The sequence below is a fragment of the Ovis aries genome, chromosome 6 (genome assembly GCF_016772045.2).
Source record: "Ovis aries strain OAR_USU_Benz2616 breed Rambouillet chromosome 6, ARS-UI_Ramb_v3.0, whole genome shotgun sequence".
Lineage (NCBI taxonomy): Eukaryota > Metazoa > Chordata > Mammalia > Artiodactyla > Bovidae > Ovis > Ovis aries.
In genome coordinates this window covers 70,865,145-70,879,611 of record NC_056059.1, presented here as the reverse complement: position 1 = coordinate 70,879,611, position 14,467 = coordinate 70,865,145, and the positions used below count along the sequence as shown (strand labels likewise).

At 45.6% G+C, this 14,467-nt stretch overlaps 1 protein-coding gene across 2 annotated transcripts in view; it reads right to left on the bottom strand.

Moving 5' to 3' along the window:
* Positions 1 to 14,161, bottom strand: part of KIT (KIT proto-oncogene, receptor tyrosine kinase) — an 82,320-nt gene extending 68,159 nt beyond the window's left edge. The window contains exon 1 of one of the 2 annotated variants that reach the window (XM_027970729.2): positions 14,025 to 14,161. In XM_027970729.2, the coding sequence (XP_027826530.2) occupies positions 14,025 to 14,091 (67 nt within the window). In that variant the 5' untranslated portion in view covers positions 14,092 to 14,161. 2 annotated transcript variants of the gene reach the window in all.
* Positions 14,162 to 14,467: the final 306 nt, after the last annotated feature.

Genomic DNA, 14,467 nt, shown 5'->3' with positions numbered 1-14,467 from the left:
GCCGTTATCAACCAATTGACAACGTGGCTCTTGTGGGGATTCTAGCAAAACTTTATATGTTCACCACATATGCTTTCATACTTATTTTCAATAAGGGAAATGTAAATCCTGGACACTCAATGACATTGTGGAACTTTACTGACTTTGAAGGCTGTGACACCGCCATCGTTATGTCCAGAGAAGGGAATCTATTTTAGAACTACATACTGGAAACATTCACAAATGAATTTCTACAATGCTTGAGATATGCTTTAAAATAATGGGAGGACAAGGTGGGATGGATTCCCTGGCAGTCCAGTGGTTAGGACACAGGCTTTCACTACCGTGGACCCGGGTTCGATTCCTAGCCAGGGAACTAAAGATCCCACAAGACACATGGCGCAGCCAAAAAGGAAAAACAAAATGGGAGGACAAAATGAAAAAGAAGACTGCTACTGATCCAACTGCTGAAGCTGGATGGATGGGTAGATGAGGGTTCGTTCCATTTGTCTCCATGTGTGAGATGGTCCCATAATTATAAAGATGCCTGTGTACAGGCTATGTCAACTCAGTCATGTCTGACTCTTTGTGACCCTACGGAATGTAGCCAACCAGGCTCCTCTGTCCGAAGAATTCTCCAGGCAAGAGTTCTACAGTGGGTTGCCATGCCCTCCAGGGGATCTTCCCGACCCAGGGATAGAACCCACATCTCTTAACATCTGCTATATTGGCAAGTAGGTTCTTTACCACTAGCACTACCTGTGAAGCCCCAGTATATATATATACATACATACAAACACACACATATATATACACACTTAAATTTCTGTGTATTTTAAAGGTATATATTTATATAGTCTTTAAAGTTATTGTGAGATCCAATTCCTCCATCTTGAAATAAAATGGCTGCTAATAAGTTTTCAAATAACCCAGGAAATAGCTGAGAAGTCACAGGCCCCTCTCTTGTTTTCTTCAACCCTTCCCTAGTCAACTGAGAGCAAACTTGAAGTGTATTATATTTAGGCCCTGATGTTCTCACCCAAAACAACAGGTGCTGATGAATGATGATGACACTGGATTTTTATTTTATTTCTATTCTCAGCTTAGAAACACTAGTCTTCCGTCAAATCTAGACGAAGCGCTTTAAAGCAACTGATTTCATAATTACTTAAGCACCCGCACTTGTATACCTAAGGCGGTTAGTTTCACCAGAATTGTTAACTGACACTGTCCCAAGCACGTGAGTACCCACCTTAATGCTGTCATTAACTAACCACAGCTGTAGTCAGGGGGGAGGCCTTCTCTGCCACACACAACTCCTGGGGGTACCACTCGCCGTCCCCAGTCTTCATCTTGGATTCTTTTCTGAGGATGGGCACCACCGCCACCAAAGGCAGCCCGAGTCCTACTCAGTGCCCAAGAGTGGACAGAGGAGGAGCTTTCCTGTCCTGTGTACCCAGAGTCTCCATTCTCACTGGGGGGAGTCCTTGATTTGAAACGGGAGGGCTTATCACTTCATGGACCTCTGAAAGTTCATCCTAAGGCTAAAAGGCAAAAAAGTCATCCTGTCCTCTCATCCACGCTACTGCAGTTAACAGTGGAGTGGATACACCACGCCCAGCATGACAAGACAGTGGCTGAACTGTGTTTTAGCTTCTCCACGACCTGCGCGCTTTGTCAGACTCAAACTGCTAAATACAGGTATCATTAGAAACTGAAGATGGTCAATTTCAACAACAAAAAAAAAAAAAAGAAGAAAGAAGGTGAAAAGGAGGTACAGAGCCTCCCGTCCTTGGAGACAGACTGGAGAGCATTCAGCCTGCATCCCTGAAGCATCTCTCTCAGCTGTGAAAAACCATTCTGGTCCATTCGGAGGAAAAAATGGTTCCAAACCTACAGACGGATGACGGACTTTTGGCACATTCAAGGCTCTGCAGACTCCTGAGAAGTGAAGACATTCCCTGGCATTGTGGACACTTCTGTCACCCACTCTGGTACCTCCTTCATCAGTACAGTCTCATACCTGCTAGAGGCTGAAGTTACAAAGACTAGAGCCATAACAAGCTGGGAGACTGGTATGTGGGCCACCACAGAGGCAGACAGGGCTCAGGAGACAAACATCTCACAAAGCTCCTCCTGAGTTGTCGCAACCCGGTTCCCTTCCCACACTCCCATCTCTCTCCATTTTGCCTCCTCTGGCCCCTCCTTCCCTGTGACCCCCAACCCTCTGAGAAATCTTGCCTTTCTTTACTTCCTTTTTCAATTGACCCTAATGCAAAACTGAAATAAATCTAAATAAAGCTGCTTTCTCGCAGAGAGACCCTAGACCTTTTCTTTCTTCTGGGCTCTTTGTAAACCTGGGCTCATGAAAGGAAAAGAATTCACTAGAACATAAGCCCCAAAAGGACAAGGCTATTTGCCTGTTCATGGCTATGCCCCTCAAGCGTATCAATAATTATTTGTAAACAAATCTACAAATTCCTGGTAGATGTAGGGTCCACTGAAAAGATACTGAAGGGATGAAGAGAATGAAGCTGTAAACCTTAAGCACTACAGCTTTATGCCCAGAGGTGCTGTTCCAAGATTTCCACATGGAGAGAGAAGCCACCTGCACCTGCCTGGATTGTGCTCACCTGCCTGGATTGTGCTCACCTGCCTGGATTGTGCTCACCTGCCTGGACTGTGCTCACCTGCCTGGATTGTGCTCACCTGCCTGGATTGTGCTCACCTGCCGACGGCAGGCTGCTCACTACCGTAGCACTTTCGGCATCCTGGCTAGCCTCTCCTTAGAAGGCACTCATTCTGAAACTAAAGTGATCATTTAAAATAATATCCCTTGAAAATGCTGGAATGGAAATTAGGCTACGCATTCAGATCTCCTTAAAAAATTCATAAACCCTTCTACATATGCTAGTTTATTTTAAAAGACTGGAAAGAAGGGTTCTTTTTCATGAAAGTGAGCTAGAAACTTGCCTACAATTTCCCTGTAGTAAATATACTATACTAAAATAACAAGAAAACCACTTAAACATCCCAATTAACTGTTTTCAAGTGGCGATTCTAATGACGTATTTTTAGAGAAAGGACCCTAGTTTAATTTAACTAATGACGAAAAGCCTAAAGCCTGTGCGGTTTTACCAGGCTGTTTCTTGAGATGAAAATCTCCCATCAGCCATTGAAAAAGAAATCTACATTGTGAAGAACATGATGGAAACACATTTTTAACATTTTACAAACTATAAAACATGCTTTAAAAGGAGCCATAGTCTTTCCAAGTAGAATAATTCCCAATTTTTTAAACCACTTAGTCTTGTTTTCTTTAAAACATATCCTAGCCAAGTAGAAAAACAGCCAAAGGCTACACAAAACCACTAATATTTTCCCCAGAAGTCAAATCTACATTAGATCCGTTTGTATAAATACTTCCCACCAAACAATTAGCAAACCTGGTAACTAACGCCTCCTTTGTTCAAACCCTGCAAAGCGATTCCTCTGCTAAATCTGCATAGGCCATTATATTTAACTTACTGGCAGCCCTGATTGTTTTCAAGAATTTTAAAACGTCCTTTGAAATTATCTGAGTCACCTGGGGTAAAACCAAATGTTTTTTTAAGAGATACAAAGGAAAAAGTAAGGATTTCTCCTCTTTTCATTTACCCTATTATTTTTTAATCCATTAGGTCAAGTACAAGGAATTCCCTGGAAAATACCATCATTCACATGTTTAGCTCAAATAATAGATTTCCACCTCTCACAAACAGCTACCTCCTCCCCGAGGATCAGTGCTTTGCAAAGGGCAGTAACCGGCACCTCTCATTACCTTTTAATTACCTTCTAATGCAGGGCTAGGGAATCCAGAGCAGATGAGAATTCTTTTCAAGGATTGAGGGTTTTACTTGCTGCTGGGTTTGTTTGTTTGTTAAACAAATGAATTTATGCATATTTATGCACAAATTTATGTTACATACTTGAGTTACCATTATAATAAATATTGAAAATTTGTTAATAAGCTAAGACTCAAAGATTACCTCTTGCTACTATCAGATGTTGAGCATACAAAATCTGTGATCTTGGCTGGGGGCAGAGGTGGGTAGGTAGGAAGGTAGAGGAGGGTAATTAGCCCTGGACTTAAAAGCAACTCCAAGTACATATCCGTGGACCTACTCTGGATGCGCACTGCGCATACTGTGTGTGTGTGTGTGTGTGTGTGTGTGTGTGTGTGTGCGTGCACACGAGCACGTGCATACACTGCGCATAGTGTAGATGTGTGTGTTAGTCGCTCAGTCGTGTCTAACTCTCTGCAACTCCAGGCTCCTCTGTCCATGGGATTCTCCAGAGAAGAATACTGGAGTGAGTTGCCATTTCCTCCTGCAGGGGATCTTCCCAACGCAAGGATTGAACCCAAGTCTCTTCACCCTCCGGCATTGGCAGGCAGGTTCTTTACTACTAGCGCCACCTAGCAAGCCCACAATATATGTAATACCATGCAAAAGTGAGATCTACACTCTTCCTAAAATTACTTCTCTGAGTAAGCACCTACTTGACCAGATGACACTTATAAAAAATCTCATCACATATGGCATTATAGGAAATACTGCAATTACTGAAGAAAAACCCAGGTGCCCTAAAACTTATCCTATCTCGTATTCTGTTAGTCCCCACAGAGATTGTTTTCTACGGGAGTCTTTCAGCTGTCACCCTCTGCGTCTATTGTTCACACCCTGACCAATCGCCCCACTCTTCAAGGTTTAACTTGGCTTCCAAATCTTCCTTGCAATCAGCTATTCTACCTGAAAAGTGAAACCTAGTCCTTCAGCCCAATGCTATACATTATGTGTCTTACTTAGCTTCTGGACCCCAACTGTTAAAGTCTTATTATAAATTTTACTACATTAGCATCTACCTCGCACTTCTGTTTCCATAGATTCCCGGCTCCTTCAAGGCAGGAAATCACATCTCAGAAATCTTCATGCATGACGACATGACAGGTGTAATGATGTAATCAACGAGAGACTGCTGAATTGCAGTTCCATACCACATTCCCCGGCTGGATGGTCGGCTGGTTTAACAACTGCCACTGAACCATGAACACCAAATGACCAAAGGGAAGGGGCAGATGCGAAGGGAAGTGAGAATGCTGGGCCAGCCCCAGAGCAAACAGTCCATCCCTGAGTAATCAAGGGGAAAGGGCTCCTTCATCCTTACAGACCTCAGCCTGTGTGCAGCATGGCTGACTGTGTCTCAGAATCACCAGTCGGTGGAGCAATCACAGAGCACAGCCATTCTTAGGTCAGGGCTGATTATAGATTACTTTAGACCTCAAACTTCCTTGTTTTTATTCTGGCCCTCAGCTTAAGCTATAGCACTGTACAATTCATTCTGTGGTTATTTTCACCACCCCCACCTCCAATACATCAATCAATAACCCAATTTTAGGTGCAAGTTCTTTATTAGCTACCTTCAACATAAGCAAAAATTGTGAAGATCCTGTTAGTCTACTCAGAATGGATGAGAAACCCTCCACAGCCACGGCAGTGAAGGGGCTGGTTATTTTATTTAGCAAAGATTTCAGGTAGGCCCCTAAAAAGTCATCATACCAACTGAGGGGTGCAGGACGTAACCATTTAAAGACAAAAATTACTTACTTGGCTTTTGTCATACCTGCAGCCAAGACCCTATAACTAGTTCTGGTAACACAATAAAGTCTTTCCAACCTTTCCAATCAAAGGATTTTACACACACACACACACACACACACACAACAAAAAACCTGACTTCCCTTCTGGGGCAATTTAAACTAGTCTTATTTAGTCCCATTCTTCACTCATATTCTGCAAATATTTGAAGACTGTCATTCACTAAACCTCCCTTCACGTTATCTTCTTCAGGCTTAATAAATCCAATTTCTTTAAGTTGCTTTCAAAGGGCCTATTTCCCAAAGCTTTAATCAACTCTATATCCTCTTCTATACCTAAAACATCCATTTTATTCTCTGAGAAAACCAATAAACATACTTTTTAAATGGTCTAATGCAGAGAATAAATGCAGAATTATCTTCCTGTCATCGATTTCTTTTCAGGAAAATTTACTTTTCATTACATGACTGACTGGTACACAACACACAATTCTTTCTAATCCCCAAAACCTACTGTAACATTACAGAGCCATGTTTTGTTGACCTTTGGAGCTTAAGTTTTGTTTTTCACTTGGATCTGACCCTAAGAAGAATTTCATTTATATCTGTCGTAGTTTCTGTGAAATTGGCCTTCAAGAAAATGCAGTCTGTTAAGTAACCAAAGAACAACATAGCATCACATGCCCTCTTTCAAAAGGGCTCATCCTCTTAGCTTTATTTCTGTGAATTCCATAGCACCCCCAGTGCTGTTACCACACCCACAGCAACTTCTGTTCCCCCTCCTCACTATCTCATCAGTGACTGGCAAATCTGAGATTCCTGTAAATTGGCCAAGTGAATTAACCAAGTCTGCCACCTTTATCTTCCTCTTATTTCTAAAGTGTTTCTCTTTCTCTCCAGAGCATGCACTCTAACACCCAAGTGCTCAGTTCTTCATCCAAAGACCATCTAATCATCTAAAGCGTGTGACTGATGGACCCCTGCCCAGCTCCCCACTAACATATAACGCTCAAAGGCTTAACTCCACTCTAACAGAGGCTCAGAAACTCTCCCTTAGGTATTTGTACACCCATGTTCATAACAGCATTCTTCACAATTGCCAAAAGGGGGAAGCCAAGTGTTCACTGATGGATGAATGGATAAACTGTGGTAGACACGTCCATGTACATGCACTGCCTTCCTTAAAAAGGAAGGAAATTCCGACATGCACGACCACATGGTGGTGGTGTAGTCACCAAGTCGTGTCTGACTCTGCAACCCCATGGACTGTAGCCCACCAGGCCCCTCTGTCCATGGAATTCTCCAGGTAAGAATACTGGAGTGGGTTGCCATTTCCTTCTGCAGGGGATCTTCGCAACCCAGGAATCGAACAAGGCAAATTCTTTACTGGACTGAGCTATGAGGGAAGCCCTGAACCTTGAAGACAGTATGCTAAATGAAATAAGCCAGTCACAAAGACAAGTACTGAATGATTTCTCCTATTTGAGGTCCATGGAGCGTCACAGTCATACAGACAGAAAGTAGAATGATGGTTGCCAGGGGCTGGCAGACTGTTTCATGGGTTGAGAGCGCTAGGTTTTTGTAAGATGACAGTGTTCTATCTTAAATAACAATGTGAAGATAATACCACTGAGCTGTACATCAAAAAATGTTTACGATGGTAAACTTTAAGTGTATTTTACTAAAACTTACACACACACACACACTCCTTAGTTTCAGCTGCCCACAGCAAGGGGGTGCCCAAGTTTTTGGAGCTGGCTGAGGAGTGTGCATTAGGACAAAATGGTGGAGCAAACGGCCCTGGACTAGTTAGCAAAGCTGGGAGGGCCACTACTGGGTCAAGTCTACCGTAGCCTTGACTACAAAAGTATTTGCAGAATCCGGACCAAACCCAACACTAAAATGACCCTCCCCCACCAATGATCCTTGAGGCTAACCAAAGTCCACCTTTCCAGCCTCTTCCCGCCAATTCCTTCCCCCTAGTCCTAACAGGAATTGAATCTTCAAATAAGATCTTAATCTCTTGCTCCCTCTTTCAGCAGTTTTTTTTCCAATACAAGCCTCAGACACTCTGCCCTCCTTTAAAGTGTAGAACTTAATGTCAAATATTATCTCCCATATGGACACTTTTATTGATCCCTGATCTATCACATGCCCACCAAGATGTAAACTCCTCTCCTTTGAAATATTGCCTGGGTACTCTGCACTCATGACACCAAATTCTACTTTGAATTGATGGTTCTGCTCTCACTTTATTCCTCCGCAGCCCAGGAGTCCACACGTACAGTACCTGCAAGGACCAAAGCATAGGGATTGATCATCCTTTGCCAAACTGAATCTGAAATGTTGACTGAGCAAAGCTCTATACAAGTGCTGGAGAACAGGCGAGAGTTCAAACTAGTATTGACTCAGCACTGCTGTGTGTCCAGTACTGGGGGCAACGGACAAGCCCAGCTTGGTCCTTCAACGGCCAGAGAAGAAACTCTCACAGTCGCGGAGGAGCCTCTCCCTCTCAAGGCTTTCTCTCAATGCCACTTTACAAGCCATAGGATTCAGGGACCCTCTGTGAGCTATACTTACTTATTCACATTGAGAAAACGGCTATCTACAGAACTTTCCCCTCCTAAACTTTTATCCAGAAAGCTGCACCCCCTTTTATAGAAAGCAGCTATGAATAAGGTTAAACAGAATCAGGGAGGGAACTACGCACAATGCTAACTGAATCTTTAAAAAAAAATTTTTTTTTAAAAACCCAAGACATTAAATGGATAAGCTTCAGGACTTCCCTGGTGGCCCAGTGGTGAAGACTCCATGCTTTCACTGCAGCGGGTGCAGGTTCCATCTCCGGTCAGGGAATTAAGATCCCACATACCTCTCCATGAGGTCTAAAATATACATATAAAAGTAAAAAAATAACAGTAAATGGATAAACTTCATCTTGATCTGGGCTTCCCTGGTGACTCAGATGGTAAAGAATTTGCCTGCAATGCAGGAGACTCGGGTTCAATCCTGGGTCCGGAAGATTCCTTGGAGAAAGGAATGGCAACCCACTCCAGTATTCCTGCCCCATTCCAGTATTTCTGGAGAATCCCATGGACAGAGGAGCCTGGTGGGCTACAGACCATGGGGTTGCAAAGAGTTGGACCCGACTTGATTAATAACTTGTCTTGATTAATACTAAGACAAACCCCTCTATATAACTTGGGTTTAAACCATTTCTGAATTTCTTTCCTAAGAGACAAAGCTGAAAAAGAAACATTAAAATCAGCCTGGTGGTGGTGTTCCCATGCTTTCCCTGTAAGGGACGCTATGCAAAATGTGTTTTCTACATAATCTAATTTTCTCCTTTTAGTAGCCCTATGCCATCATTCCCATTTTACAGGTGAGGAAATGAAGCTTGAGCGAGAAGGGTCTCATCCCAGGCCACAGAGGTGGAACTGAATAAAAACCCAGCTTGTCAATTTCAGAGCCCAAGCTCTTAACTGGGATGCCATATACCCTGAATAGCAATTTCGCATAAACTTTAAAGTTCGCAAACGCCTTAAAAACATAGCTGTCAGAAAGGTATACAGCCAAAGATATCTAGCAAAATAATTTCATAACTAAAAGGTAAGCATAAGATGAATGGAAAAAATTAGGAGGGATAAATATTTTCACTGGAGAAATCTGGGGTTTTTTTCCTCCTGAGTAAAAAAAAGTCCAAGATCTGTTCAATCTCTAAGACTAGTGATTCCCAACTGTTATGTCAAAAGCTATATAAAATTCAAGACAAAAATTAAAGTTTATTTCATTTTAAAATTTGTCAAAATCTGTTGGTATCTGCATGCAAGGATTATAAAGAGAAATAGTCAAATTCTACACATTTATGAAGTTTCTTCATTTGTTAGGTGGCTATCCCATCCCATACACTGCGCCAAGTATTTTTACAATAATTTGTTTCTAATCTTTAAAGTAATCATATTAGAGAAGGCATTAATCCCATTTTAGGGATATCAATAATTTGTAATTTATAGATAATTACGTATTAAACTTGACATGTATTGAGTTTGTACCATGAGTGTGCCAGGCAGCACCATGCTAAAAACTTTATATGTAGCCACACACTTACTGACACAGAGAGGTTAAGTAATTTTCCCAACGTCACACAGCTAAAACTAGGATGAAAGAGGGAAGCTCAGCAACAGTAAGCAATTTGTTCCAAGGTCACAAAGCTGTCAGTCATGGAGTCAGCAGACTAAGACAAGGCTGTCTTCATTGCTTAGGCCTGTGCTCCTTCCACAAGGTACCTGCAATATCCCACCTGTGCTCACTGGAGCCCAAGGCTAAACGCCTAAAAGCCTGACTGGCAGTGGAGAGGGATTGTCTAGGTCCCATGTAAAGAGGCAATTTCCAACTCTTCAAGAGAATTGAGAAATCTAGATTTTGATACAAATTCTCCATATTTTAAATACTTCCCCAGTATTTTCTAAAAAAGTATTATGTGAGCCAAATAAAACACATCCAAGTAAGGGCTATCAGTTTACAATTAAGTGTCTGAAGTCAAAAGATGGGCTGTCTCAGGTCCAAAATGTCAGAAACCAGAGCTGCTAAGCCAGGCTTATTCAAAAGTCCTCTCTACTTTCAACAATGATTTACACTGAATTCACCCTATATTCAAACTTTAACTCCCTTGTAGGCCCTCTTCACTCTGGATTTGCAGCCATAAAAATATCTATTCAAGTTACAGTGACCACGTGTGAAATTTTGCATGCCTAAGATTTCTTCAAATGTCTTTCGGTGCCTGTTTTTAAAAAGACACCAAACATGAACACAGCAACATTTAGCACTTCCCTAGCCTGTCGGCTGTTAAACTAAATTCATTCTGGAAAATACCGCTGCAGCCTTGACCATTGCCTTGAGGGGTTCCCGCACTGCAGTTCAGCTTCAAGAACTCTGCTCAGGACACCATGGCTCATTTCCTGGTATCCTTTAATCAGCTGTGGAGACTTGAGGAAATGAGTCAAAATCCTAAGGGCAACTTTTAGTGGCCGTCAACAACAGCAGCAAAATCCATCACAACAACATCTGTACATAAACGTGCTCCAAGGGAAGCCCACAGAATAATCTGGCACACCATTTGTTTGGGGGAGAGAAAGGTTTTGAGTGGTAAACTAACTGCATTATAACTCATGGTGCTCATCCAGGGTAAACGGCCAATGGTGTTATCCACCACTAGGGGTTTTCTCTCTCACAAGTTCACCACAATTATACAATGCAAAGACCACTTTTTTTTTATATATACAGTGGGGATGGAAAAAACATTTCAACTAACATGCATCATCATTTTAGAGACAGCGCATCTTCATTTTGGAGGGATTCTAACTGGAACAGGACAGTTCACACCTAAAACCCTCATGCTGTGCTAAGTCCCTTCAGCCATGTCCAGCTCTTCTCGACCCCATGGACTGTAGCCCGCCAGGCTACTCTGTTCATGGGACTCTCCAGGCAAGAACACTGAAGTGGGTGCCCTCATACCCAGCGTCAAAAGGGGAGCTATCATACATACATATCATACATAGCCCTGGGGAGCTATCACTGAATAACACCCCCTTCGATGAAACTTCCCTCAAATTGAGAACTCTAACTCAGACACCCTGCGACAGGCAATTCAAGGTCTTTTTTCACCAACACTGGGAAGGTAATAATCTTGACCAGCCTATATTCCCAGAACCTCCAACAATGCCTAGCATATGACATATAATAGTTTCAAATAAATCTCACTTTACAACTGATTGAGAAATCATGTGAATGGATATACACCTGGGCAGATGGGGCCAATCTCAGGCTTCACCACTGATTATTGTGGGAACCCTGGGTTATTCTCAGCCAGTTTCTCCAGATTTGGTAGGGATGGTAACAGGACTACCTCCAAGGCTTATCAAGGGGACTGGAAATTTCAGGCAATGGAACCCAACACAGGACCTGGCACTAATGTGAAATTTAAGGCACACCAGAAAAACGTGTTGCAATAACACAGCATGAGTGATTTATAAAGTCTTGAGGGAAAAAAAAAATGTGTGGATGGGTGGGAGAGACCAGAGAGGGCATTAAATGAATTATCTGGGTTTCCTGTATGAAACCGTCATGTTATTTCCAGCAGGATAATAATCCAGAATGTTCTGTGTCCAGCTGCTGAGAATGACTCTAGCCTCACACCTGCAGGAGCGAGGGCAGGGTATGATTCACTATTCCTTGCAGGTTCATCCTGCTGGGTACAGGAGCTGTAAACACTGCGGGGGGACGGGGGGTGCTGGAAATGGAGGATCCTGCAGAGTGGGCACCTCCTAGCCCTCAAAGGGAAACTGTAGGCGAGCATGTGAGAGAACACACACCTCGCTGCTTTAACCAGAGGCAGGCGAGTAGGGTACCACCAAGGAGTCTCTGTGACCAGGAGAGGCAGCGGAATTTCAAGGAGGCAGGAAGGATTCAGGGAAAGAGCTCAGAAGTAGAGAGTCTATGCTCACGACACTGAAAGAGGAGAATTTGGGACCCAAAGGATCCTTCATGGTGCAGATCCCTCACTACCCTGTGGAGGACCCTGTGCTCCCCTGAGTTTAAGGGACTGGCACAATGGCAGGCAGCCAATAAAAGCTGAGAAAGAACCAGAAAGGCAGCACCAGCCTTTGTCACTAGACCACACTGCCCCCCGTGAGCCAGACCTGAAAATCCCCTCTGCCAAAAAATTCTCTAGGATGGCGCAGGCTAATTCTGAGGAAGAAGGAAGCTATTCATTTAATTTTCTAAAAAATGGGAAAGAGTCTGTGTGGTGGTTCTTGTTCCCCCCTCAGGTCCAGTGCACATGTCTTAAATGAAATTAAAATATCAAGGCACCAGGACGTAAGGGACTAAACATCTCATTTGAAGCTTAGGCAGTCAAACAAGCCACCGGAACCCGGCCACTCGTCATGATCCTTCCTACCTCTCTTCCCCAACAGGAAAGCCCTCACAATGCCTTAAGATTTTATGGGAAAACTGACCAGCAGAAAGAAAACTGACGAGACAGTTCCACAATAGTTCATAGCGATGCTTCCTCTGGAGCCCTTGAATTCCAGTTCAGACTCACTTTCTATCCTAACATCATCAAGTTAGCCTTAAGGGTTAAAAAAAAAAAAAATGACGTGGGAAATAGTAGAGCTTCAGGGGGTTAGCTGGGCGACTTGCACTCGCTTGCGCACCAGAGACACCCAGAAAAAGAGAGAGGGGGCAGGAATGTGATTGAGGGCTTCCAGGAATCTACAAATCCTCCTCTCCACCTGAAGACCCAAGTTCCCGCGCAGATATAACCGATTTTCACAACAGCTTTAAGATTTAAGTAAGATTTGCTCAAAGTTCCACTCCATCTCCCACCCCCCACCTCGGGCAGCCGTTGAGTAAATCACGCGAGAGGCTGTGTTGCGATTCTCAATATTCCCAAAGAAAACAGGGACCTGGGATTAGAGGTCGCAGACACCGAAGGGGCTGGCAGAGCCCCGTCAACCTGGCCTGGCGCGGGCGGCGGCTGGGGTCGGGGACCGCAATGTCTAGGCGCGCCATCCCTGTCTCCCCCGGGAGCAGGCAGCAAACGCAGCCACCAGCCGCTCCGAGGCGCGCTGCAGGAAAGAAACGGCACGCGGCAGAAAGGGGCGAGCCTCGGGCACGGGATATACAAAAGCAAAGTCTGCAACCTAGCGGCTGCTTTCCACACCCCTGCCCAAGTTGTCTCCGGAGCCGCACCTCCAGGTTCGCGGCCACAGAGCCGCAAGCTCCCCCCTGCTAAAAGCGTAACCCGGGAACCCGAGGACGCCGCAGCCTTCGACTCCGGTCCAGCGTGGCGCCTGGAACAGACGAGGCAGCGGGTGCGTCCCCGGCTCTGGGGCACAAAGAGCGCCGCGGTTTGGAAGGCAGCCGCTGCAGAGCAAAGAAAAGGCTCTCCTACAACTTCGCCCTCGGCGCGGCTGAGAACCTGCGGGCCGGTTCTCACGCACAACTTTTAACAAAAGGATGCAACCGCCGCGCCTCAGCCGGCGGAGATAACGCGCTGCGTGAGAACTCCGTCGCCGCCCGCCTCTGACCCCGCTCAGCTCGCCCTCCTCACAAAAGCAGCCCTAAACTCACACACAACCCGCTGCCCTCAGCGTAAGCCCCTCGCCGCCCGCCTTCCTGAAAGACTCGCAGCTCAGCGCCCCCACCACCGGCTGAGGAGGGCTCCCGGCGCAGGTGAGCAGGGCAGGGCGCAGTAGAGTCCTGGGGCCGCCCCGAATCTTCCCGAAACTGAAACGCCACCGGCAGCCACCTCTCCCCAGCCACCCCAACGTATTCGGACCCTAACGGGGCACAGGCTGCGCCGGGGGGATGGGGAGGCGCGGTCCGAGTACCCGCAGCGCCCTCCCACCTGGCTGGACGAGGAGCAGGAGCAGCAGAACGAAGAGGAAATCCCAGGCGCCGCGAGCGCCTCTCATCGCGGTGGCTGCGCTGGGACCGGAGCTCTGTTCCACGTTCCGGCTCTAGCCCGAGTGCCGGGAGCGCGGCAAAGCCGAGCCCCCAGAGCCGCGAGCGCCAAGCCGCGGCCGCTCCTCCCAGCGCCCTCCCCCTGCGCGACGGCCACGCCCCTTCTGCGCGCCCCTCCTCGCCTTGGTCTGGGTCTAGCTCCCTGGTGGCGGTGTCTGACCCCTGTTCTTTCGAGGTGCTGATCCCCGGGGACTGAGCCCGCGGGGAGTGGTTGAGCACGTCGGCCCTCGCCCCGCGCTCACGACCCCAGAGCCCATACCTCTCTCCACCTCTCCTCCCCGGTGATGTTCCCGGACGAGAGTGGTGTTGCCCGCCGCGCGCTTTGTG